Source organism: Plectrocnemia conspersa, unplaced genomic scaffold (genome assembly GCF_051122295.1).
Source record: "Plectrocnemia conspersa isolate PC_06_02 unplaced genomic scaffold, ASM5112229v1 ptg000003l, whole genome shotgun sequence".
In the NCBI taxonomy this organism is placed as follows: Eukaryota; Metazoa; Arthropoda; class Insecta; order Trichoptera; family Polycentropodidae; genus Plectrocnemia; species Plectrocnemia conspersa.
Window position 1 is genome coordinate 3,507,282 of NW_028277167.1, and position 20,835 is coordinate 3,528,116.

The window sequence follows — 20,835 nt, forward strand, 5'->3', positions numbered from 1 at the left end:
AAAAATATTTAAATTAAATTAACCGGATACCCGTCAAAATTACCCGGTTTTCGGTTCCATGAAAAACATTGCGGGTAACCGGGTACCCGGTTCTACCCGGTTCGAATGCCCTAATGCAAATATTATAATAATATATTTACACTATTTTTAAAACACAATATTAAAAATCGTACTTTAGTACTAAACCAAAATATACTTGATATTTTTGGATGTGAATATGTTGCCATGATTGAAGAAAAAATAATTAATTCAGGTAAGATAGGATGCACTAAGCTTGTCATCATGGTGGAGAAAGATGCAGCTAAACTGTGTCATGTTAAAATTCAGGGAGTTAAATAATATGAGGGTGCTTCTAATATTACTGAATGAAGGATATGTACTTCATCAATAAAAAAGTAGATTTTAAAATAAAAATAAATTAAATTGTGTATATAATAATAAAATAAAAATATTATATGTCACATAAAAAATTTACAGACTTAGTCTACCAAATTTTTTCCAGACGTATTTTTTTTAATTTACGAATTAAAATGAATAATATATTTTTACTTTTTTTTTTCTTTATTTAATGTATGCAATACTATTTTATTTTCATATATTGTTTACAACTACCCCTAATCAAATTGAAAATATTCGATTTTTCGACTTTTACGATAACATTTCGAAGCAATTAATCACGCAACTCCAACATAATGTACTCGATTTTGTGAACTAAATTTATTATTAAACTATTACTATTAATCAACATTTTATTAATTAATACAAAAACTGCGTTTATTTTATATATACCTTTATTTTGCATTTGTTTAGATCAGATCTTGCTGTATAATATGCATGTTTTATCTTTTATTTTATTTTTAAGTACGAGTAATACTATCTCATTAGGACTCTAAAACTAAAAATATATATTAAATAAAACTGTCTCAAATATCAACTGTTAGGCAAACTATTTAATAATACCGAAATATCCTTGTTAAAGAAAAAAAAAAATGGTTGCAAAAATTTTATTTATATATAGATCTAATTAAAATGTTGAATATACCTTGACATTTTCCAATGCATTTTATACAATCATAATGTTTGCATTTTATTACGAAAACTGTAGAATTTTATAAAATTTATAGGTATTAAAGAATACTAGAATCTACATAATGAATATCTTTACTGAATAGAAAAAATCTAATAGCGACATGTAATTTTAAAATATTTTTCCTCACTGATCACTATATATAGTGTCCTGCAAAACATGTCTTCATACTACAACTGACCGTTTTAGTGTTACTAACGTTTTATAACACACTCTGCTTTATAGGTGATAGCATACAAAATGCTTGGTAAAATAATTGTGAGTTTGCGTCTAATTAATTATTTTTAAGATAAATAGATTTTTATATATTCTTATATCATTTTTTTAGTTTTTTATTGTTGCGTTGTTTGTCGTTGCCGAGGGTCATTCCATAGGGTTACCGTAAGTCAAAAATATTTTTTTTTATATCTAACATTATTTAAAAAAAATCTTTTTAGCACCATACCCCAAGATGTATACAACGATGATCATCATCACTGGCATCCGACAAATTTGGGGCCTGTGGTAAACACATGGCCTGCTGGAAAAATATATCCTGAGCCAGGATGGCCTGTGTCAAAAGTGCCTTACATTCCTGATTATCCTCGAGTATTAACAGGACAATGGCCTGTCGTGCCCAACAATAATGATTGGCCTATAATAAGAACAATACCAACGTCAGCAGGATGGCCTGATGTAACACATCACCCCACTTACAATGGATGGCCTGAAGTGAAAGTAAATGAATGGCCTGGAATAGATTTGAATCCAATTCACAGCCATCCTGATGTTCCAAGAATTGCGATAAACTAATGGTGAGTTTTTAATTTGTATGTATTATTTTGTAATAAACAATTATACATTATTATTTAAATTTTACAGATTTTGCTAAAAATATGTAATTTAAAAAAAATTGGGTAGTACATACAATGTAAAATATCCTAATTTTATGGCAAAAATTGGGATTAAAAAAGTGTTTCACAATATAATCAAATGTCTGTATGTACATTAACTAATTTTGTTTATATATAAACATTTTATTAAGCAAATATTTATTCTATTCTTTACCTTTCAACTCACAAAATAAAGCAAATAATAAAATATTTATGATTGGATATAATTTGTAAGAATATTATGCAAACATCTGTTACTTAAAATAGCAAAAATTTACTATTCGGAATATAATTTTTACCTTTTTATTAAAATTTGAAAAGGTTTTGTAAATGTTTATTTATCACTATGTCTCATTCGATTTAATTTTGCTATATAATTAAAATTTTATGTTAGGGTAATTATGGCAGTCGCTATGAATAATATTAATCAAAATCGTAATTTTACTGTCATGTCACAGTAAACATAATATTTTAAGTACAATATTAATCAACGAATATAGTACAGCTGATTCACTATCTAAGCTAAATTTAACTTTTTGTTTGTTGGAAAAAAGCACGTATTTTGTGTAGTTTGTTTTAGAAACAGAGCGTCGATATTGGTTATTTTTAAAACTTAAAATTCCCTCATGTGGCATAACTAATAAATACACTAAATTACAATGCGTACAGTTTTTTTACTCATTAAAAAATTTCATAAAAATATATTAGTCAAAATACAGAACAAGGAAAAATCAACTTACGTTAGTAGGTATATGGGTTTTCGAAAAGTATTGCCTTTTCTAAAACTTTTCCCTTTTATTAAATACAAAAAATAATACACACTCTTTCAGTGGTTTTTTTATGATATAAAAATAGGCATTGTGCAAATAAATAGTGATTTTATTTTAATTTAGTACTACAATTATGGTATCTACTTATTCAATGATACACTTATGAGATAAAAGGAGGCATCGGTTATAAAGATCTCACGTACTGTATAAATTAAAAAAAAACACAATCAGATCATTTTATTAAAACTTAAATATATGATGCTTCTAAAAGAAGCTTTATAATGTAGAAAATATGTATTTGTAGTTATTAGTGAAAATATGTATCGATGTGCCAGAAGATTTAATCCTCTTTCTATAGTTAGAAATTAGTTCGTGAGCGAGTCTTTTGGAAATCTATTAATGATTTATATAGAGCAAGCATAAACAGTATAGTAAATCAGCTTCTAGTGATTATTACGTTAGAAAGATTTTACTGTCAAATAAAAAGAGGTAATAGTACTAAAAAATATTGCATATAGTACACGCAAACTTTTTTATTCATCATAAAAATGCTAGAAACTTTTGGTGTCAAGATATTGGGTTCTAAACAATGCAGATTATAATATGCATTAAATTACAATATACATAAGTGACAAAAGATTGCATCTAAATCATCAAATTGCCATTTAAAAAAATGTCTAAAAATTAGTTAGTGAGTAATTCTTTCTTAGAGAAAACCCAACAATATATTCTATTTTTAGATTTATAAATGTTAAAGTAACTTTGATATGAACCATAAAAATATATTAGACTTAGAGATTTTTAAAACAAAAAAAAAGAACAAAACACGTGACAAAAATTACCAAAAAATAAAAAGGTTCATTTCAAAATAATTTTGATGCCTTGAAATGAGATCCTGAATACCATGTATGAAAAATCATATAATGAAAAGAAAAGACCGTGTTTATTTTTTGAGGATGCCTTGGTTAAGGATCAAGGAACTATTTACTGACTTATATTAAAATAAATGTAACAAGATTATCTATCTAATACAATTCTCGAAGATCTTAAAATTTCAAAAGAGCATTATTGCAATAAATAAATAAAAAAAAATATTAGCACAATATTCTACCCTCTTCTAAGAATTTTAAGTTATTAATAACTTGATTGATGGAATAACTATATATTTTTATTTAAATTTCATTAAATTTATTTATTAATCTGCTATTCTTGAATATCTTACTGTTTTATTTATTATAAAACACACAATCAGGACCAAACATGAAAAATTTATTTAAATATAATATACAATTATACATTGAATTTTTGTGTTATTTAATTAGAAGACAAATAAGTTCAATTAAAATACATTTTAATGCTTTTATTGACACAAAAGTTTGTGAAGTTATTTAAATCTTATTGAGACGATGGCTTAACTATGAATTTGTAATAGTTACTTTTTAATATAGACTGAATCGAATATGCCGTAATACAAAATCTCTCATTGAAGGTCAATGAATATAAGTACAGGAATTAATTCCTCACAGACATGTCAAAAGACATTCTGAGACATTTTTTCTACTAGCATTCACACTTGAATTTACACATCGGAGCTTAAAGCAAGAGCCCTATAACTTGGACTGCAACAAAAAGGAGGCTGACTCAATTTTGGAGCAGCGAAGATTGCAGAAGCCGCCGCTTCTCTCTTCGCATCGAGTCTAGTACACATAAAATTTGTAGACGCACGCAGAAAAACATTTCTAAACTTTAAATTTCTTTGGCCAGGGGAATTATGTAAAGATGTATGAATTTATATAAGAATAATAAATAAATTACAATTATAAAAAATCCTTTTTTATTTTCTGTTTATGATAAAATTATGTATTAAATTATGTCTGCATACCAAATAAAATAATAATTCAAAAACATACGTTGTCTTCATAAAAATCAACACTATTTCGAACGATTCTAAAGCCAGAACAAGACAAAAACTCTTTTTAAAGTTTCAGAAGAAAAGTAGAAGTTTATTGTAGACTCAAATTTTATTAAATTTTCTTAGTTATTATATAATTATAATAGTCAAAATAAGAATAATAAACGATATATTTTAGTCCATTAAAACAAGATTATTTTTTTGAGTGGTGTGAATTTACGAGTTCTGGAGTTGATATGGTTATTGAATATCTTAAGCTGTTAAAATGCTAAGTATTTTTTTTTGTATAAAACGCTCATTTCAATATTAAAATACTTTTTTAAACATACAATACATGTTACTGGTTTATAATCATTTTCATAAATCAAGTGTTGCTATAAGCTTCAATATAATAAAATAAAGTAATTAAGGGAAAAAACTTAAAAACCTTTTGTATTCTAATTAAAAGAAAAAAATACTAGTAAGAAATGTAGAACAATCGATGAAATAATAATTTCTGTATATTTAGCTAAAAATCTGATTTATTACGTCTCTAAAGCAACACATGTTTAGGAATTTTGTGGTAATAAATTTAAGTTGTTTTAATCGTAATCTCTAATAAATTAAATAAGTGAGTTAGCGTTGTTACGCAAAATATTTTTGTAATATTTTCTGATATATTATAGTCTATCCACAAAATGCTTGGTGAGTGTAACGAATTAGACAATTTTCATTGTCTAACCTGTTCAATTTTTGGAGGGTCAATCAAGAGGTGCGATGTGTTAATGAGTAATGTCGTGCAAGAGAATTGAACCTTTTCGATTGACCATACGTCTCAGTCTATCTAATATATCTATGGCTCTGTTGCGTAAAATAAGCATATCAAACTTTGTCACAATGAAATATTTGGTTTTCATTTAGTTTGTGCCGCATTCATGAGCTTATTTTTATTTTCATTGTCATTTTAAGTAGTTAAAAATCATATATTTTCTAAAGCCTAAATTCTATATAAACATGTTATGCGTGGTTCTAATCCGACTAACACTTTTAGCTGGTCATAATAAATTCGAAATCGAAGGACGCCCACGACCTTCTATGAGGTTTATGATTACAAAGCGAAATTTTTAGAACAACCTTTGCACCGGTCATTTTTTAACAGGAACCATAGCAAAAACATTTTTTAAGATTAAGTGCAGCTTGTGCTGCTCTACTTTCCGAGCTAAACATTTTTTAAATATGCTAAAATTACATTTTTATTGAGCAAAAAAGGATTTTTCGTACAATATCATCAGTGAGATTATTAGATTAGTTGTACTATACTAAATTTAAATATGATTCTAATAAAAATATACTGCATAAAATAAAAATTAACTATATAATCAGTTTTATTATGTTAAATATGAAGTTATATTAAATTCAATTCATGGTTTATTGTCCTGCAAATGAGATCAAAGATACGAATTTATATGTTAATGGCAATTAATTTGTCTTTCTATTGTATTATATTTGTCTCTTATTTATTTTTATAATTCTGTGATTTCATAAAATAATTTTATTGCAAGTATAGCAAAGAAAGTTAAAATTTTCTCAATGTCTCATTTTACTTTACGCATACTATAATAAAAATACATCATTATGATGTTAAAATATTTATGTAATTTAAAAATATTACTAGTTTATTAATTTTTATATATTTTATGATATATTGAATAATGCATATTAGAGAATAATCTAATTAAAATGATGAATATACATTAACATTTTATATTTTCATAACGTTCGCACTCTATCATATACACTGTTAAATAATTTGCATAGTGCATAATATATCTACTAATAACATGCAAAACTCGTGTTAATAATTAATATTGGTGAATTAATTCCACTCTGAAAAAAATATATTGGAATTTCTAAGAATCGATTATGTCATTACGCTTTTCCTTTCCGATTACTATATAAAGTTTCCTTCCGCAAAATAAATTCATATTGCGACTGACCGTTCAACTATAACTATCGTTTTATTAAATATAAAATTTAATATACCGAAAACATAAAAATGTTACAAAAAGTAATTGTAAGTAAATTTTTTTTTTTTTATTTTATATTGAACATAAGTTTGGTTTAACTTATCAATTAAATATTTTTTAGTTTTTTATTGTTGCGTTATTTGTCGTCGCTGAGGCTGGTGGTTTATGGGATGGACCGTAAGTATTTTGGATAGTAGTTATATCATTTATATTGATTGACATGGCATAATATTTTTTATGTATTTATAGCTCACATTACATACAACGCATATATCATCATCGTGTGCATGAAGCGCCCTTGATTAAGCATGTACCCATCATTAAAGAAGTGCCTGTGATTAAATATGTGCCTATTGTGAGAGAATATCCAGTTATTCATCAGCATCAACATCACGTCCATGAACATTTACCTCACATTCACGAGCACCAACCTCACTTTATTGAACACGAACCACACATCCATGAGCACGAACCTCATTTCAACGAGTTCCAGCCTCACTTCCTTAAACATCAACCTCTTATCCATGAACACCAACCTCACTTCCATGAACCCCAACTTAACTTCCAAGGTCACCATCATTCTCCATGGTGGTAAAACAATGGTAAGTTTTGAATAAATATATTTAATTCGATTATTTGATTTTAAATATTTGTATATTTACAGATTTAAATAAGTGATGCTTTAAAACCATCTTCTCAACATAATATTCATTTTTAAGACAATGAAATGTATTGTGCTATAAAATAGAAATGTATAAATTATATTGATGTACATATGTTATCTAAAATATTATTTATAATAAAAAAAATGTTATTTACTTAAATATTTTTTTTTACCTTTTATAAAATATAAGTATTTAATACATTATCTAAGTTGAATGCAGTAATCAAAACTAACCTACTTTTTAAAAATATTTTTAAAAGATATCATGTATAGTCCATCCAAGATGTTAGCGCTCATCATCGTTGTGTTGGAAATAAGGGTGTGTGTACGCATGCATGCATACATATACAGTTTTCCGCGAATTTGTTTATACCAATAAGAGAACGTTACCAATACTGAATCAGGGCTGTTTTAAGAGTAGGGTGACCATACTTTGGAAATTGAATTAAAAATTATAATGTGTTATATTTTAAATTGTAATTTTGTAATCAATGAAACAATTCCTGTAATATTCTATTGGTATTTTTAAAAATATTAAATTAAACAGATATTCAACCTGGAGAGTGATTCCAAAACCACTATCATGTTTTTGAGTTAAATATGTATATTAATAAACAAAATAAGTAAGAAAATGATATTTTACACTTTCCTCAACAAATTTAATTAAAAAAGTAAAAATTAATTGCACTTGTAATTTCACATGGTCACCATATTATTTTTTCTCACAAATACTGTGACGATGAGCGTTCATATCTTAGATGGACTGTATGTATGTTTGATTTTTCATATTTGTACTTACTGTGAAAGACTAACTTTAAAACAATTTTAAAAATTAGATTGACTAATCACATTAAAATAGCAGTAGTAGCTATCATGTTTACAAAAAAATATATTTTGTAAAATTCCCCACCATGTTTTATCCACATACTTTTGCAGTAGGTTGTATTTTTTTAATTAATATCTACCTAAAACTTCGTCAGAATTTTAGAAATTTTATTTTGTAACAATATTAAGGAATGATGAATATCGATATGTTTACACCTTTCACTTTTATCGTATTTTTTTCCTATTATTTACAATAATAATCGGTTCTAAAATGTAAATCGTTATACATACATATTATTTATTAAAATTACCGGGCGGCTATTAATAAAAAAAATTGATGTTACTTAAGAAAATAACACACATATGCTAATGAGTGTATATGTATAATTTACGATAATCAGTCAAATATTTGACACACGAAAAATGGTTTGACACATGAAAAATAGTTTGACACATGTAAAATAAAGCAGTGCTTTTCAAAATTATGTTCAAGAAACTGAAAAAAATTGTTTAAATTAAATCTTTGCTGCACTATGTAATGACATAGTGTAACAATTAGTCTAAAATACTTGACAGATTTTATTGCGTGCTGATATAGTCTTTATTTTAAGATTTTTTAATTAGTTGACAAATTTATGTACAAAAAAACAAAAAATTGGTCGAAACTATTTAGAAATGAAAATTTGATGGCCAAGATGATTATTTTTGGAAAACTCAATAAATAATTAAAAAAAAATTATATGTATCTAATTTTGCGATTTTAAACCATGTAAGATATTTTATTATAAAATAGTTTAAACTAAAAATCATTTAAAATAGTTTTAACTAAAATTCACGCACATGCCACTTGGTTCGTATTTAATAATTTATTACTTATCGTCAGAAAATAGCACCAAAAAAGCAATGTATCAACTTTAAATTAACCCTTTATGTGCTAGGTGCGGATAAATCCAAATCACTGTGTACGGCTCTTAAGTGCAAAATTCGGATTTATTTTACGATCAATAAAAAAATCATAAAAGGTTACGAAATTAGGCAATTATACAGTAAAAAATAAAATTAAAGACTTAATCCTTTAGGTACATAAATATAGATGCAGCATATAATAAATATAAACACATAGATAATAGTTATTAAATTTATTTTTAAATGTATAATTGACTAATTACGTGACTTTTTATGAAAATTAATTCAGCACTTAAAGGGTTAAAAAAACCTGAATGTTCTTATGAGGCTTCTTTTTAAGAAAAAAGTAGTGTTATTCTCAGTGATTTTTTTTTTAAAAAAAAGGGCGTAACAAACAATTTAATTGAAATTTTTCCTTAAAAATCAAATGCAATGCTGTTGTATAAAGCTTTTGGCAAAAATCTTTTAACGGAGAGTTGATAAATAGTACAAACGTTTTTAAGAGGTTTAAACAACAAGTAAGTCAAGAGAAATTATTGATCTATATTTTCTGGGTTTACATGCTAGCATGTCAAACCGGAAAATTCGCAATTAGAAAGATCGCTAAAGAAGTTCACGTAAAGCAATTTTAACTGATATTTTTAGCTTAAACGAGTAGCAATAACATTTTTTTAGAACCTGTTATATGTTAAAAAAACAGTATCATAAAAAAATACTGAGGAATTGTTGTGGCTGATGACACAGAGTTATTTTAAAAGTAATTTTTATGAAAGCATTACAATATAAGCTCCTTTAAAAGCTAAGAGAATAAAAAAAAAACACTATAAGTTTGATCAAATGACAATGTAAGCATCGTTTTTTTTTAAATAAAACTTCTAAATGAGTAAGTTATACAAAGGTACTAAGTACAACCTTATGGTTTTAAGCCGTTTGCTTATTAAACTTTTTGGCAAATTAATCTACTTTTTTTTACAACGATAACATACTGGCTTACGTTTTTTAAAATAAATTTTTGAATTTTTGTCCAAAAATCTTGATATCGCAGCTACAGTATTTATCAGTTATACCTTAAGTTTTCGTAGATAAAGAGGACCTCATTTTGGGCCCATTGAGTCACTTTGTGAGCTAAAGACTAATAGACCAAATATTTACTTCCACAAATTTATGAATTGCTAGCATAAGTTTATTTTATTTATAGGGACTATTTTCAGGATAAAATATAAAAATATAAAACAATATTTTTTGATTAAATATATAATTTTAGAACATTTATTTTCAAACTTTGTACATATTTTGATATAATAAAGGTAAATAAGCTATGCTTTTTCGTGATTTATGTCATTATTTTTGCAATAAATTATCATAAAAACGTTTTATATATTTGTTTAGAAACACTGAAAATAATAAAGAAATTGTAACGTGCATAATATATTTAGACGGAAAACAACTTTTGCCTAACCGATCATTATGTATTAATTTTTTTTCACCTTTTTTGTATTTTATTTTTAGTTATATATGTACTTTTTAATTTCTATGTTTTAATAAGAAGCCCTTGAAAGTGTTTAGTATATAATCAATAAATTTATGTAACAAGAAAACATATTTTAGAGACATAATAATGTATGTTTAAGAACATTTTGAAGGCAATAATTTGTTTATAACTATAAATTATTATTTAATTCCTTAAATTCATTTTAATTAACTGTTGTAAAAATAAAAAAATCTAAATACATTATTTGCTGTGTCGGTACGTTTTACTTTTTATTAAATTTTAATCAGGTATAATGTCTTAATAAATAATTGTTATTAACTTATTAACACGACATATTGCTATCATACTTTTTTACCATAATATTTATCAAATTATGTCAGTTATTACGTTTTTAAATTATACGGTATATAATAATATTAGATAATATTAAATCTAATATTTTTTCAATTTTGATAAAAAAAACTGATTATAAAAAATATAAAATATTGACGTATAGTGTTAATTAAGCGATGAATAAATTTTATATTTTCATAATGGTAGCATTATATCATATAAACACGAGATTCTTTTATAAATAATTTATGGGCACACTAAAGAAATTGGCATATAATTTGCATAGTTAATAAAATAAACCTTCTAACGACGCAATCTTTGTGGAGGTATTATATCAGCATTATTATCTTTAATTTATGAATCAATACCATTCTGAATTATTCAATTTATTTTTGCAATCTTTAAGAGTTGATTATGTCATTAAATTGTTTCTCAACCATCACTATATAAAGTAATCTTCTGAAAACTAAACTCATACTACCACTGACCGTTCAACTGTCACTATCTTTAAAAAATACTTAAATATAAAAAACAATAAAAATGTTCAAAAAAATAATTGTATGTCAATATCTTTTTAATAATTTTGGAAGTACGCTGAATTTTAATAATATTTTGTAATTTTTCAGATTTCTATTGTCGCGTTATTTGTCGTTGCTGAGGCTGGTACTTTATATGGTGGACAGTGAGTTAATATTTTATATGTTTTATTTTATAAAAATATAATGTGAATGTTATATTTTTTATTACTATATAGTTCACATTACATACCGCAACGCATATATCACCATCGTATACAACCAGTGATAATACAATCCCATGGATTAAATGTGTGGCCTTCCGCAAATGCATGGCATGCATTACCAGGATATCATGCGCCTTACTCTTATTCCTCTCCATGGTGGTAAAGAATCAACAGTAAGTGTTCAATCAAATGATAAATATTTAAGTTTAATAATATATTAATTAAATATTTAATTAGACAGAAAAGGTGATTCAAAAACTTTTTTTATAACATAATAACTAAACTCAAGAAAAAAATATGTTTTACAATATTGACGAATAAATTATATGCATGTACGTGATTTAATATTGTTAAAATAAAAAAATATCTTAAACTATAATATTTCAATTTTTTAATTAAAAACTCTCGTAAAGTCCACAACTACCATTTTAAAATCCATCAGCGTACATCAGTAAATATAAAGCAAGGTGATTTAAAAAAATTAATAAAATTAAATCTTCTTGTATATTTAAAAGATTTTAATGACGCACTGAGCGTAAGATGCATTTCTATGCCGATCGGTACAGACCGTACGTGACAATAAACGGATTCAAATCACAATTGGATACTTTCTACAAATATTTTTTGAGCTGAAGTAGCTCATTATTTAATATTTAAGTAAATAATATTTGTATTATTCTGTATTTCAAAAGCACATAATTATTTAAAGGAAAAAAAACATAAATTATATACTTTCATCACGGCTCATGTGTGAAAAGTAATTTATAATTTATAATCACTATATAATTGTGTCTTCCTCCATAAATCATTTTTTCAATACAAATCTTGGTAATGACGCCCACTAATCGTGGCGCCTATTGTGTTGCCCCAATTTAAACACTCTAATGCCATTTACATATATATTGAAGGTTATAGCATATACATAAAAATAACAATACAAAGTGATACAAAGATAGAGATTTTAAATTACACCAATGAAAATAAATTTATTAACAACGAATCAATATTTAAATTATGCAATTTAATAAACATTTATTAAAATTGATAATTATGCAAATTATTTTAATTATTAGTAAGAAATATGAAATCTAATAGAAAGTTTTTAAAAGTGAGATCTTCGCCTAAAAATTTCGCATTCATCATTAGACTATACCAAAAATGTATATTCTCCATTAAGCGAATCACATAATAAAATACCTTTATTATTCAAAAGTAGTATTACTATATTAGTATTACTAAACATATGCAAATTTGAAGGAAATCGAAAAATACGCTGCTAAAATTTATTAAAGTTTTTATTATATTATAGTAGTAGAAAGTAGAAATTTTAACAATATATGTAAATATATCGCATAACATGAATTTTAATTTGTTTATCCTTTTTTATTATTGGCTACGTAATTTATGCATATATTAACAATGCGAATTTTCGTGGTAAATAAGTTGTATATTTTGTATCAATCGACTTGTATACATATATATTTTAATTAAAGTGTAGCTATTTATAAGTATACCCTAAATTAATTTATCACCTTTTATACGTCAATTTATATATTATTTGTATTGTTAATATACTAAAAAATGTGAATAAAGTAAAAATATATATTATACATATAAACGTATGTTAAGTGAATCATATGTATCAGTTCCCATCAATTTATCTTAATGGCGGACAAAACCGGTTTCACCAGAGTGTAAATGCTTAAGCAACAATTTTGTAAATCTTCCCACAATCTCACAAGCGGAAGAAGAAACGGAAATTCACAGAAAGTGTCGAATACAATTTAGTATAAACAATATCGTAATGTATAGCAGTATTTATTTTAAGGATACTTATATTGCTATAAAAAAAATGTAAACATTTAGGTTGCTTTCATTTTTAATTAATATTTGTATTTTAAAATACAATACTTAAATCAAATAAATAAAAAATATATTAAAATAATAACCTCATTCCCGCATTAAGTATGCTAGTCAGGATCATTGTCTCAACCACATATATATGTATGTGTGTATATGTAATATGCCTTGACAATTAACCGCGTTCAAATGCACAGTTTTGGTGAATCCCTAATCCTTAGCATATTATAATAATAAGCTACAACTCTAAATGTTAGTTTGTGTTATATTTAGAGCTGTTGATACAAAAGCGTCATTTTAATAACATAGCTTCGATATTATATAAATTTAATACCAGTAGGAGTGAAAAATAATAATCATTGTGACTTAAAAAAATATGAACGATATAAATAGTAGTTTTTTTTTTGTAACGTATGTGTATTGTTTTGCGATTGTCAGCTTTTTTTAAATCATATTGATATTAAGCATATGTATTATGATAAAACAGAGATAAAATGATATTTTGTTTTATTTTTTCGTTCTTACAATTATATTATTTTAAAATTGATTTAATCTGGAAAATGTTCATATAAGATCTATGCGATTAAAAGGTCGTAATTTTAAATCTAGTACAAAATTATAAAATAAAATAACATTAGGTACAATTGTCGTTTAAGTTAACCGTTTCACAGTTAACTGTGTTGTTATTACGGTCGGCACAAATACAATTTTCATTATTTGAGCTCGCGTGCTGTGTAGGGGACACTCGAAAGAGTATGCGGCAATGCTTTCCGATTTTACGTCCGTACACCCCTGCATTAATAATTATATTATGAGAAAAAACTTTATAAAGCTGTATGTTGCAGTTGCAAACTTCCTGTGCGATTCTCGGTTGCATGCGCCATGGGATATGTGTTTCAATGATGGAAAAGTTTGCAAAATTTCACGTGGTGGAACGCGTGCGGATGAATTTTTTACGTGATGTTATTATTACATACAATATTGTATATTTTAACTTTGAAAAACTTGCTGTAACTAGCATTTTAATACGTATATATTAAATATACTTGAAATCTGGTTCTAACCACATTGTTAAGATTCATCAGAATAATCCTTTTCGTGGACAGATTAAAATCAATTGTTAATCAATTGTAAAACGCATAAAACTTGAAGAACCAATGCCAACTTTTAACTACTGATTCGTGGAGGTGTACTTAAGTTACTTTGATTCACAAAAACTGAAATTAATCATTGAACAACCAAACCTTAGTATTCTGGTTATTTTTAAACATCAAAATACCAGAATTAAATCAATTTGGAATGACAGTTTTTTGGTTTAAAAAAATATATAATATTTTATGTTGTTTATAAATAATATTATTAGCATGTTTTTTATTACTGAAATATTTTTTTTATAGCAAAATAATTCCGAAATGCAAAATGATTTAAAAATATGCTACATTTTTCCTGTCTATAAAGTTTTTGCTGTATTATTAGTGACACAAAAAAAATGTTTTAAACTTTTGTGGCGACCACACACGTTTGAAAGGGTCTTATTCGCAAAACTTGCGTTAATTTACTGTGACCAAAATTATCATCCATCAACTATGATCATCAAACCACACAAAAGCCCTCGTTACGAACAGAAAAAATAACACGCAAGTGTTCTTACTGTAAATATTCTCCATCATTGAGAGAATTGTACCTTGTTGCGAAAAGATCACGGATAAAATAGATCACCAGGTCCACAAGATTTCCGTTGCAATGCAAAACGACCTTTGACAATGCCCATCAAGCGAATGTTGCTTTCTGAAAGCGTATACATATTTCGCTGTTCTATGAAATAAGCACACCTATTGACTGGATTATCGCGGCATGAGTGTGATTGGTTAAAAAGCGTTGCAGTCCTGGATACGTAAGCCTAGATTTATATTAAGAAAAGGCAGTCAGACAACATACTGTCATGGACGTTCACATCTCGAGAGGTACTCCTCTATACAAGCACCACCGTAGCAGAGAGGGTTCATCCTCTGCTATACTGTCGCTGCCACGCCACCTACAGGACATTTGGGGACCTACCACGGACATTATCCCTGCGCCAGCTTCTCCACCACCGCTTGGAGAAAACATAGATGATATGATATACATGTATGGTTTATTATTATTTTAATATTGTCTTAAAAAATATATTCTTTTAAAATAGTATTAAAAGTTTTAGTAATTTAAATGTGCTTAAAAATCAGCATAATTTATTTAGCAGAGTTAATTAACTATCGAAATCACATTAGACGTAGGTCGTGGTGATAGTGACAGTCGATCTGTATATATCAACATGTAAACAACACGCTACCTTATTTTGTTTATGCAATCCTTTTTCGAACATGTAGTAAAATATGCATACTATGATGAAACTACAAAAGTACTAGCGTAATGGAATGTCAATAATTGATTGTAAATTAAAGGTCGTGGGTTAAACCTTCACTATAAACAACGATGTTTTAAATTTTCCGTCGTATTTGGAGGATTGAAATTAATGATTAAAAATAATTACAATTCGTATCAATTATTTAAAATTAGATTAAACGAATTGTTTTTCATCTCGTGAATACATTTTGATATTTTGTATCAAGTCTTTTGAAAAAAAACAAGAATGTGTCACAATAAACCGCAATAAACCATTATTGATTTAACTGGCTTATCACTAAATAAAAAATCTCGCTAATCACTAAATTTATATTAATTAAAAATAAGTTAATTTCTGAAATAAGATTTTTTGCCATAAAATATTAAAAATGTGAAGATTTGAACATGATTTTATTATTAATATACTAAGGTAATTAAGTCCTTTATGATACCAACGGAAACGATAAACCAAGGTTCTAGTATCGATTTGAAAGAAAGAACTTCTCTTAGCTAAAGGAAAGTTTGGCGATACAATCGAGATTTCGTTGTTACCAAAAGATCTCCCGTGGCTCCAAAGCAAGCAGCGTTTCTTAACTTTTTATTGGCCCACAAAACAACAGGTGTTAACGCCATTGACGCAAACTGCGGAATAAAGCAAAAAGTTTGAGAATAACTTATTTTATTAGATATCACGCAAATAGTTCGTTACACTTTGGCCCCGAAAGTTATTAAAGTTTATCGTGCCTTTAATAAATTATTTATAAGGCGGCTCCGCGTGAAAAGAAATGTTTTCCTCGCTTTCTTCCTATTGCCGTTTTCTTTTTTTTGCTTTGGTGTTTCGACGAAGTGAATTTATACGGTGTTACGAAACGTAGTTTATTGCATATGCATATATAATTTCTTATTTATGAGGTTTTGTTTAATTTAAAATGCACGATGCCGGCAGACTACTAATGATGAGCTCATTTTAGTTGTTATGTGAAAAAATTAGTTACTTAAGTAGAGTAAATTAAATTTAAAATACACAACAGCTCATTTTCAATATGAATTAATCACATGCCACGAAAATATAACTATGCATTAAAGCGTGCCTATAATATTTATCTTGAATGGCGAATACTTTTTTTATTAAACCGGTTCCGTGAGAACTTATTTATTTTGTTATGTAAGACTTTTAATAGAAAAAAGTCAAGAGTTTTCTCATCAGATATTTGTTCTGTATAGATTATGCCCGCATAGATTATACAAAGTTCTAGATGAAATGGGGTACTAAAACAATATTATTAATTATATTTTGAAACCCTATATACAAAAGGGAAAGTAAAACCACTTCTTTTAAGTACATTAGGGGTAAAGTTTGCATCTTCGGTTTGTACAGAGAAAGATTATGCCTAAAAATAAAATTTATACTTTTTGAATATAGCAATTCATGAGAAGGTAGCACTATGAAGAATATGATATTTTACATACAAGGAGTGATGTATGTTGTGGTTTTTAAAAAAAATCTGGCTTAATTGTAATAAGTTATTTTTTTTCCTTAAATTATAATTACCAATCATTTATTATATTGTAAAGATAATATTGGTTACAAACCAGTAACATGTATTTTATACATAATATAATTGGTATGTTTGTAAAATTATTTTAAAATATTGAAATAAATGTAATAAAAAAATAAAAAAAATACTACAAAAGAACTCATTGAGAGATCATATTTGGAACAAAAATAAACTACTTGGATTTAACTTTGCAGACTATACTTGCTTACTGGGAAATAAAATTATAATATATATTTATATCGGTGTAAACCCTTAAAGTTTAGATTTGGGGTGTGATAACATTCATATCATATCAACATTCTTGAGAGATTCCAGAATAAATTCCTCAAGTTTATGGCCACTGCTTATTGATATGTACCAAGCAAGTGTTTATATAGTAACTGCGTAAGAGTAAAATATTTTTTTTACAAACTCACATAAGCATTTAAAATGTAACAAACATAATAATATAACTGGATCCCTGCCGAGAGGGAGGGAGGGAAGAGGTGACAAATTCTTAGGGTCCGTTCTTTTTGAGGGCCCAACCATAGCAGGAATATATTTATAAAAAAAGTGAAAACCGACCTCAAATAATGAATATAAATTAAGCCGCAATTGATTGAGATGTACTTGTATACTAAAGTATTTCAGGTATAAGTTCCTTAGCCTTTTTTATGCATATTATATGATAAATAAAAGAAGCGGAACATTGCCTTCAAAAGCACCCAGTTTCTAGGTAGTACTTTCATAATGAACATTATTATGCAAAGGAACAGATTGTATTTTTTGCCGCAGCTTCGTTTGTGTTAAATTTTGTGTGCAAATTATTGTTGACTTTATTGCTTTTTGAACGTTAAAAAAATAAACATGAGAGGAAATAATCAACGAATATAAATTAGTAGCAGTAAATTTAGGTATTCGAAATGAAAATTCAGATCAAATACCTAAGGAAGGTGCACAGAAATAACAGCACCAGCTGAACTACATTAATTTAATGTTTTTACAGACTGTTTTTTCAGTAATTTGTCAACTAGATTTAATACAGAAAAATTAATAAATAAGACACTTATTCATGCGCTTATTCCTAAAAGAAAATTTAGATAAAACAGTCTTGAATCAATCCCGAAAATATTTTTTGAAATACAATATGTCATTTCAGTGAAATCATATCGGAATACATTTTCACCAGTAGATATATATTTTTACCTGTGTAAATATAAATTATCTGGCAGGTGATAGCAAAATTATATGATTAAATAAAAAATATATGTAGTAATTAATATATTTACGTACTTATCATTATTTATTTACATCCGATGTATGAATATTACAGCGAATGTATATTTTTGGGAAAGCTATATTTTCACTAGTCAAGTCCAAATACATTTTCGCCGGTAGATATATATTTCTACTAGCGAAAATATATTTTAATTGATAGGCGCTAATATGCTGTTCTAAAATGCTTATAAAATTCATTTTGACAGTTGCGAAACGTCCATTTGCTGTTCAAACCTAAACCTAACTTAATGATAGTTCTAAAATTATAGTGTTAGAACTTTTATTAGGTCAAGTCTGAAATACAAACTAAGCCAACTCATCTCTCAGGGAAGAATATTCAGAAGAATAAGTACAGACAGACATCGCATCTCACATATTGCTCCACAGTTTGTCTGCATTTCGATATTGGACTATGTTTTAAAAATATGATTTCAATAAAGCATTTTCAAACTGAATTTTGGTCAATAGGAGAGCGCAGAAACACTTTTCAGAAGGCAAAAATTCACGTCAAAATCAATAAAATCGTGTCGGTGCCGTCGCAGTGGGAACGCTCGGTAACGAAACTTTCAGTCTGTTGGTTAATATTTATTTATAGGTATTCATTATATCTGATTAACTTACTCAGTTGGTACAGATTTAACCCGTTGTATTCATTGTCAGGTTACAACGGAAGTTTTAATAAAAAAAAAAAAAAATTAGATATTAAATATATATAGTTAAATAAAATATCAAGAAGATAGTAATTAATCACACTGATTTTGTGATAATTGATTAAAGAATGTTTCTAATGAGAGACCGTTTTATTTATATTTTTTTTCAAGTAAAAGAACGAAATAAGAAATATTTTTATGAATTGTTTTTATCCTTAGAGTGTGAATTAAAGTAGGAAAAAATCCTTTAGAAGCAAATAATACACAGCGATTTTCGAAAAAAGATGTTACTGTAACTTTTCGCAAAAAAAAAATTATCTACGATTCTCCATATTTATTGTTGTTTAAGTTCAGTGATTTAATATATTTATTCGATAGGATACTTTTACAAGAGACTTAGAGTTTGCCTCTTCAGAGCTTTGTCAATAACTTTAAAGATCGAAATTAAAAATTGACGCAGGACATACGCCGGTCAAAAATTCCTACGCAGGGTTTTCTTTTGTGCGTTCGGGAATATGTAACGAGGTCTTTGCTGTTTTCTTCTGCAAATATATGGATATACATATCTATAATGCAAAAGTGGCGAGGGACCGTGTACATGGATTCGCATCACGTTTGGCGGAATTACGAAAAGCGCCTTAAGGAAAGGGGAGCAGGAAGTCTTTTGTAAAAAGTGCACTTTGCATGCAAATGCACTTGTTTTGTCGTGCCACTTGAATGGTCCGTGTTTAGAAGAAAAGTCACCGAAAGAGGCGAGATGCGAAGAATTCTCCCTTCAGCCATAATTGACACTGATTTCCTGCATACACAGCTTAATGAAAACTCTACAAAATCTAACTATATTTAATGCTATTTATGAATTTTATATAATATTAGTTATTTTATAGCATGCTTATAGTTTGTGGTTATATATGTGATAATAGTCAAGTAATCCGTAAACTGCTTGCATGCATAAACCTGAAAGTTTAAGTTAATTCGCATGGGAAGTGAAGTATACAATGCATTAAGGATTATTATTTGTTAGACTATGTTTTAATGATGGTTTTCAATTAGCATAATTATTTAAGTTAATTATAGTATTTTTATATAATCTCTTAATAAATGATATTGTTTTTAAACCTGAATTTTAACAGTCCGTTGATACTTTAGTCCGTTGATACTTTAGTACGATCTGTATTGGTACATCTCCACATTCCGATATTTAAAAAAAGGGCCCCAAAATTAACGATGGTAGAATTTTTACCATCTAAGAAAATTATATAAAATTGTATGTTAAAAATCAGCAACTACGGCCAATAAAATCATTTGTAAATTGTTTAGTGATTGATTACATATCCTTAAATGTCAAAGATAGATAAAAATAAATTCTAACAAAAAAACACATTTTATTTTTGGACGTACATAAGATGTTTACATTTAGAATACCATTTGGTTTCTTACGCCACTCTGTAGTTTGTCTAGTTAACATTAACAAGACGATAATCATAATCAACACGTACACGACACATGCAATTATGA

General features: G+C 26.9%; 1 protein-coding gene and 3 long non-coding RNA genes across 6 annotated transcripts in view; 3 read left to right on the forward strand and 1 right to left on the reverse strand.

Annotated features, from left to right (window-relative positions):
- The window catches only part of LOC148236374 (uncharacterized), a 457,594-nt gene that overhangs the window by 111,838 nt on the left and 324,921 nt on the right, over positions 1-20,835 (reverse strand). The window lies entirely within an intron of this gene.
- On the forward strand, positions 472-2,115 carry LOC148236378 (uncharacterized). Its single transcript, XM_088183642.1, has 4 exons — positions 472-1,345; positions 1,416-1,468; positions 1,525-1,881; positions 1,949-2,115. The coding sequence occupies exons 1-3, from the start codon at positions 1,328-1,330 to the stop codon at positions 1,877-1,879; spliced, it is 426 nt and encodes a 141-aa protein (XP_088039768.1). The 5' UTR covers positions 472-1,327; the 3' UTR covers positions 1,880-1,881; positions 1,949-2,115.
- Positions 5,037-7,727, forward strand: LOC148236379 (uncharacterized). The gene is made up of 2 exons (XR_015809187.1): positions 5,037-7,249; positions 7,312-7,727. It is a non-coding gene; the product is annotated as an uncharacterized LOC148236379 (long non-coding RNA).
- Positions 11,099-11,946, forward strand: LOC148236380 (uncharacterized). The gene is made up of 3 exons (XR_015809192.1): positions 11,099-11,549; positions 11,622-11,782; positions 11,847-11,946. It is a non-coding gene; the product is annotated as an uncharacterized LOC148236380 (long non-coding RNA).

Bases quoted from the DNA above. Each gene is read 5' to 3' on its own strand.
- LOC148236378 (XM_088183642.1), top strand. The intron at 1,469-1,524 runs GTAAGTCAAAAA...AAATCTTTTTAG, and splicing joins GGTCATTCCATAGGGTTACC to CACCATACCCCAAGATGTAT.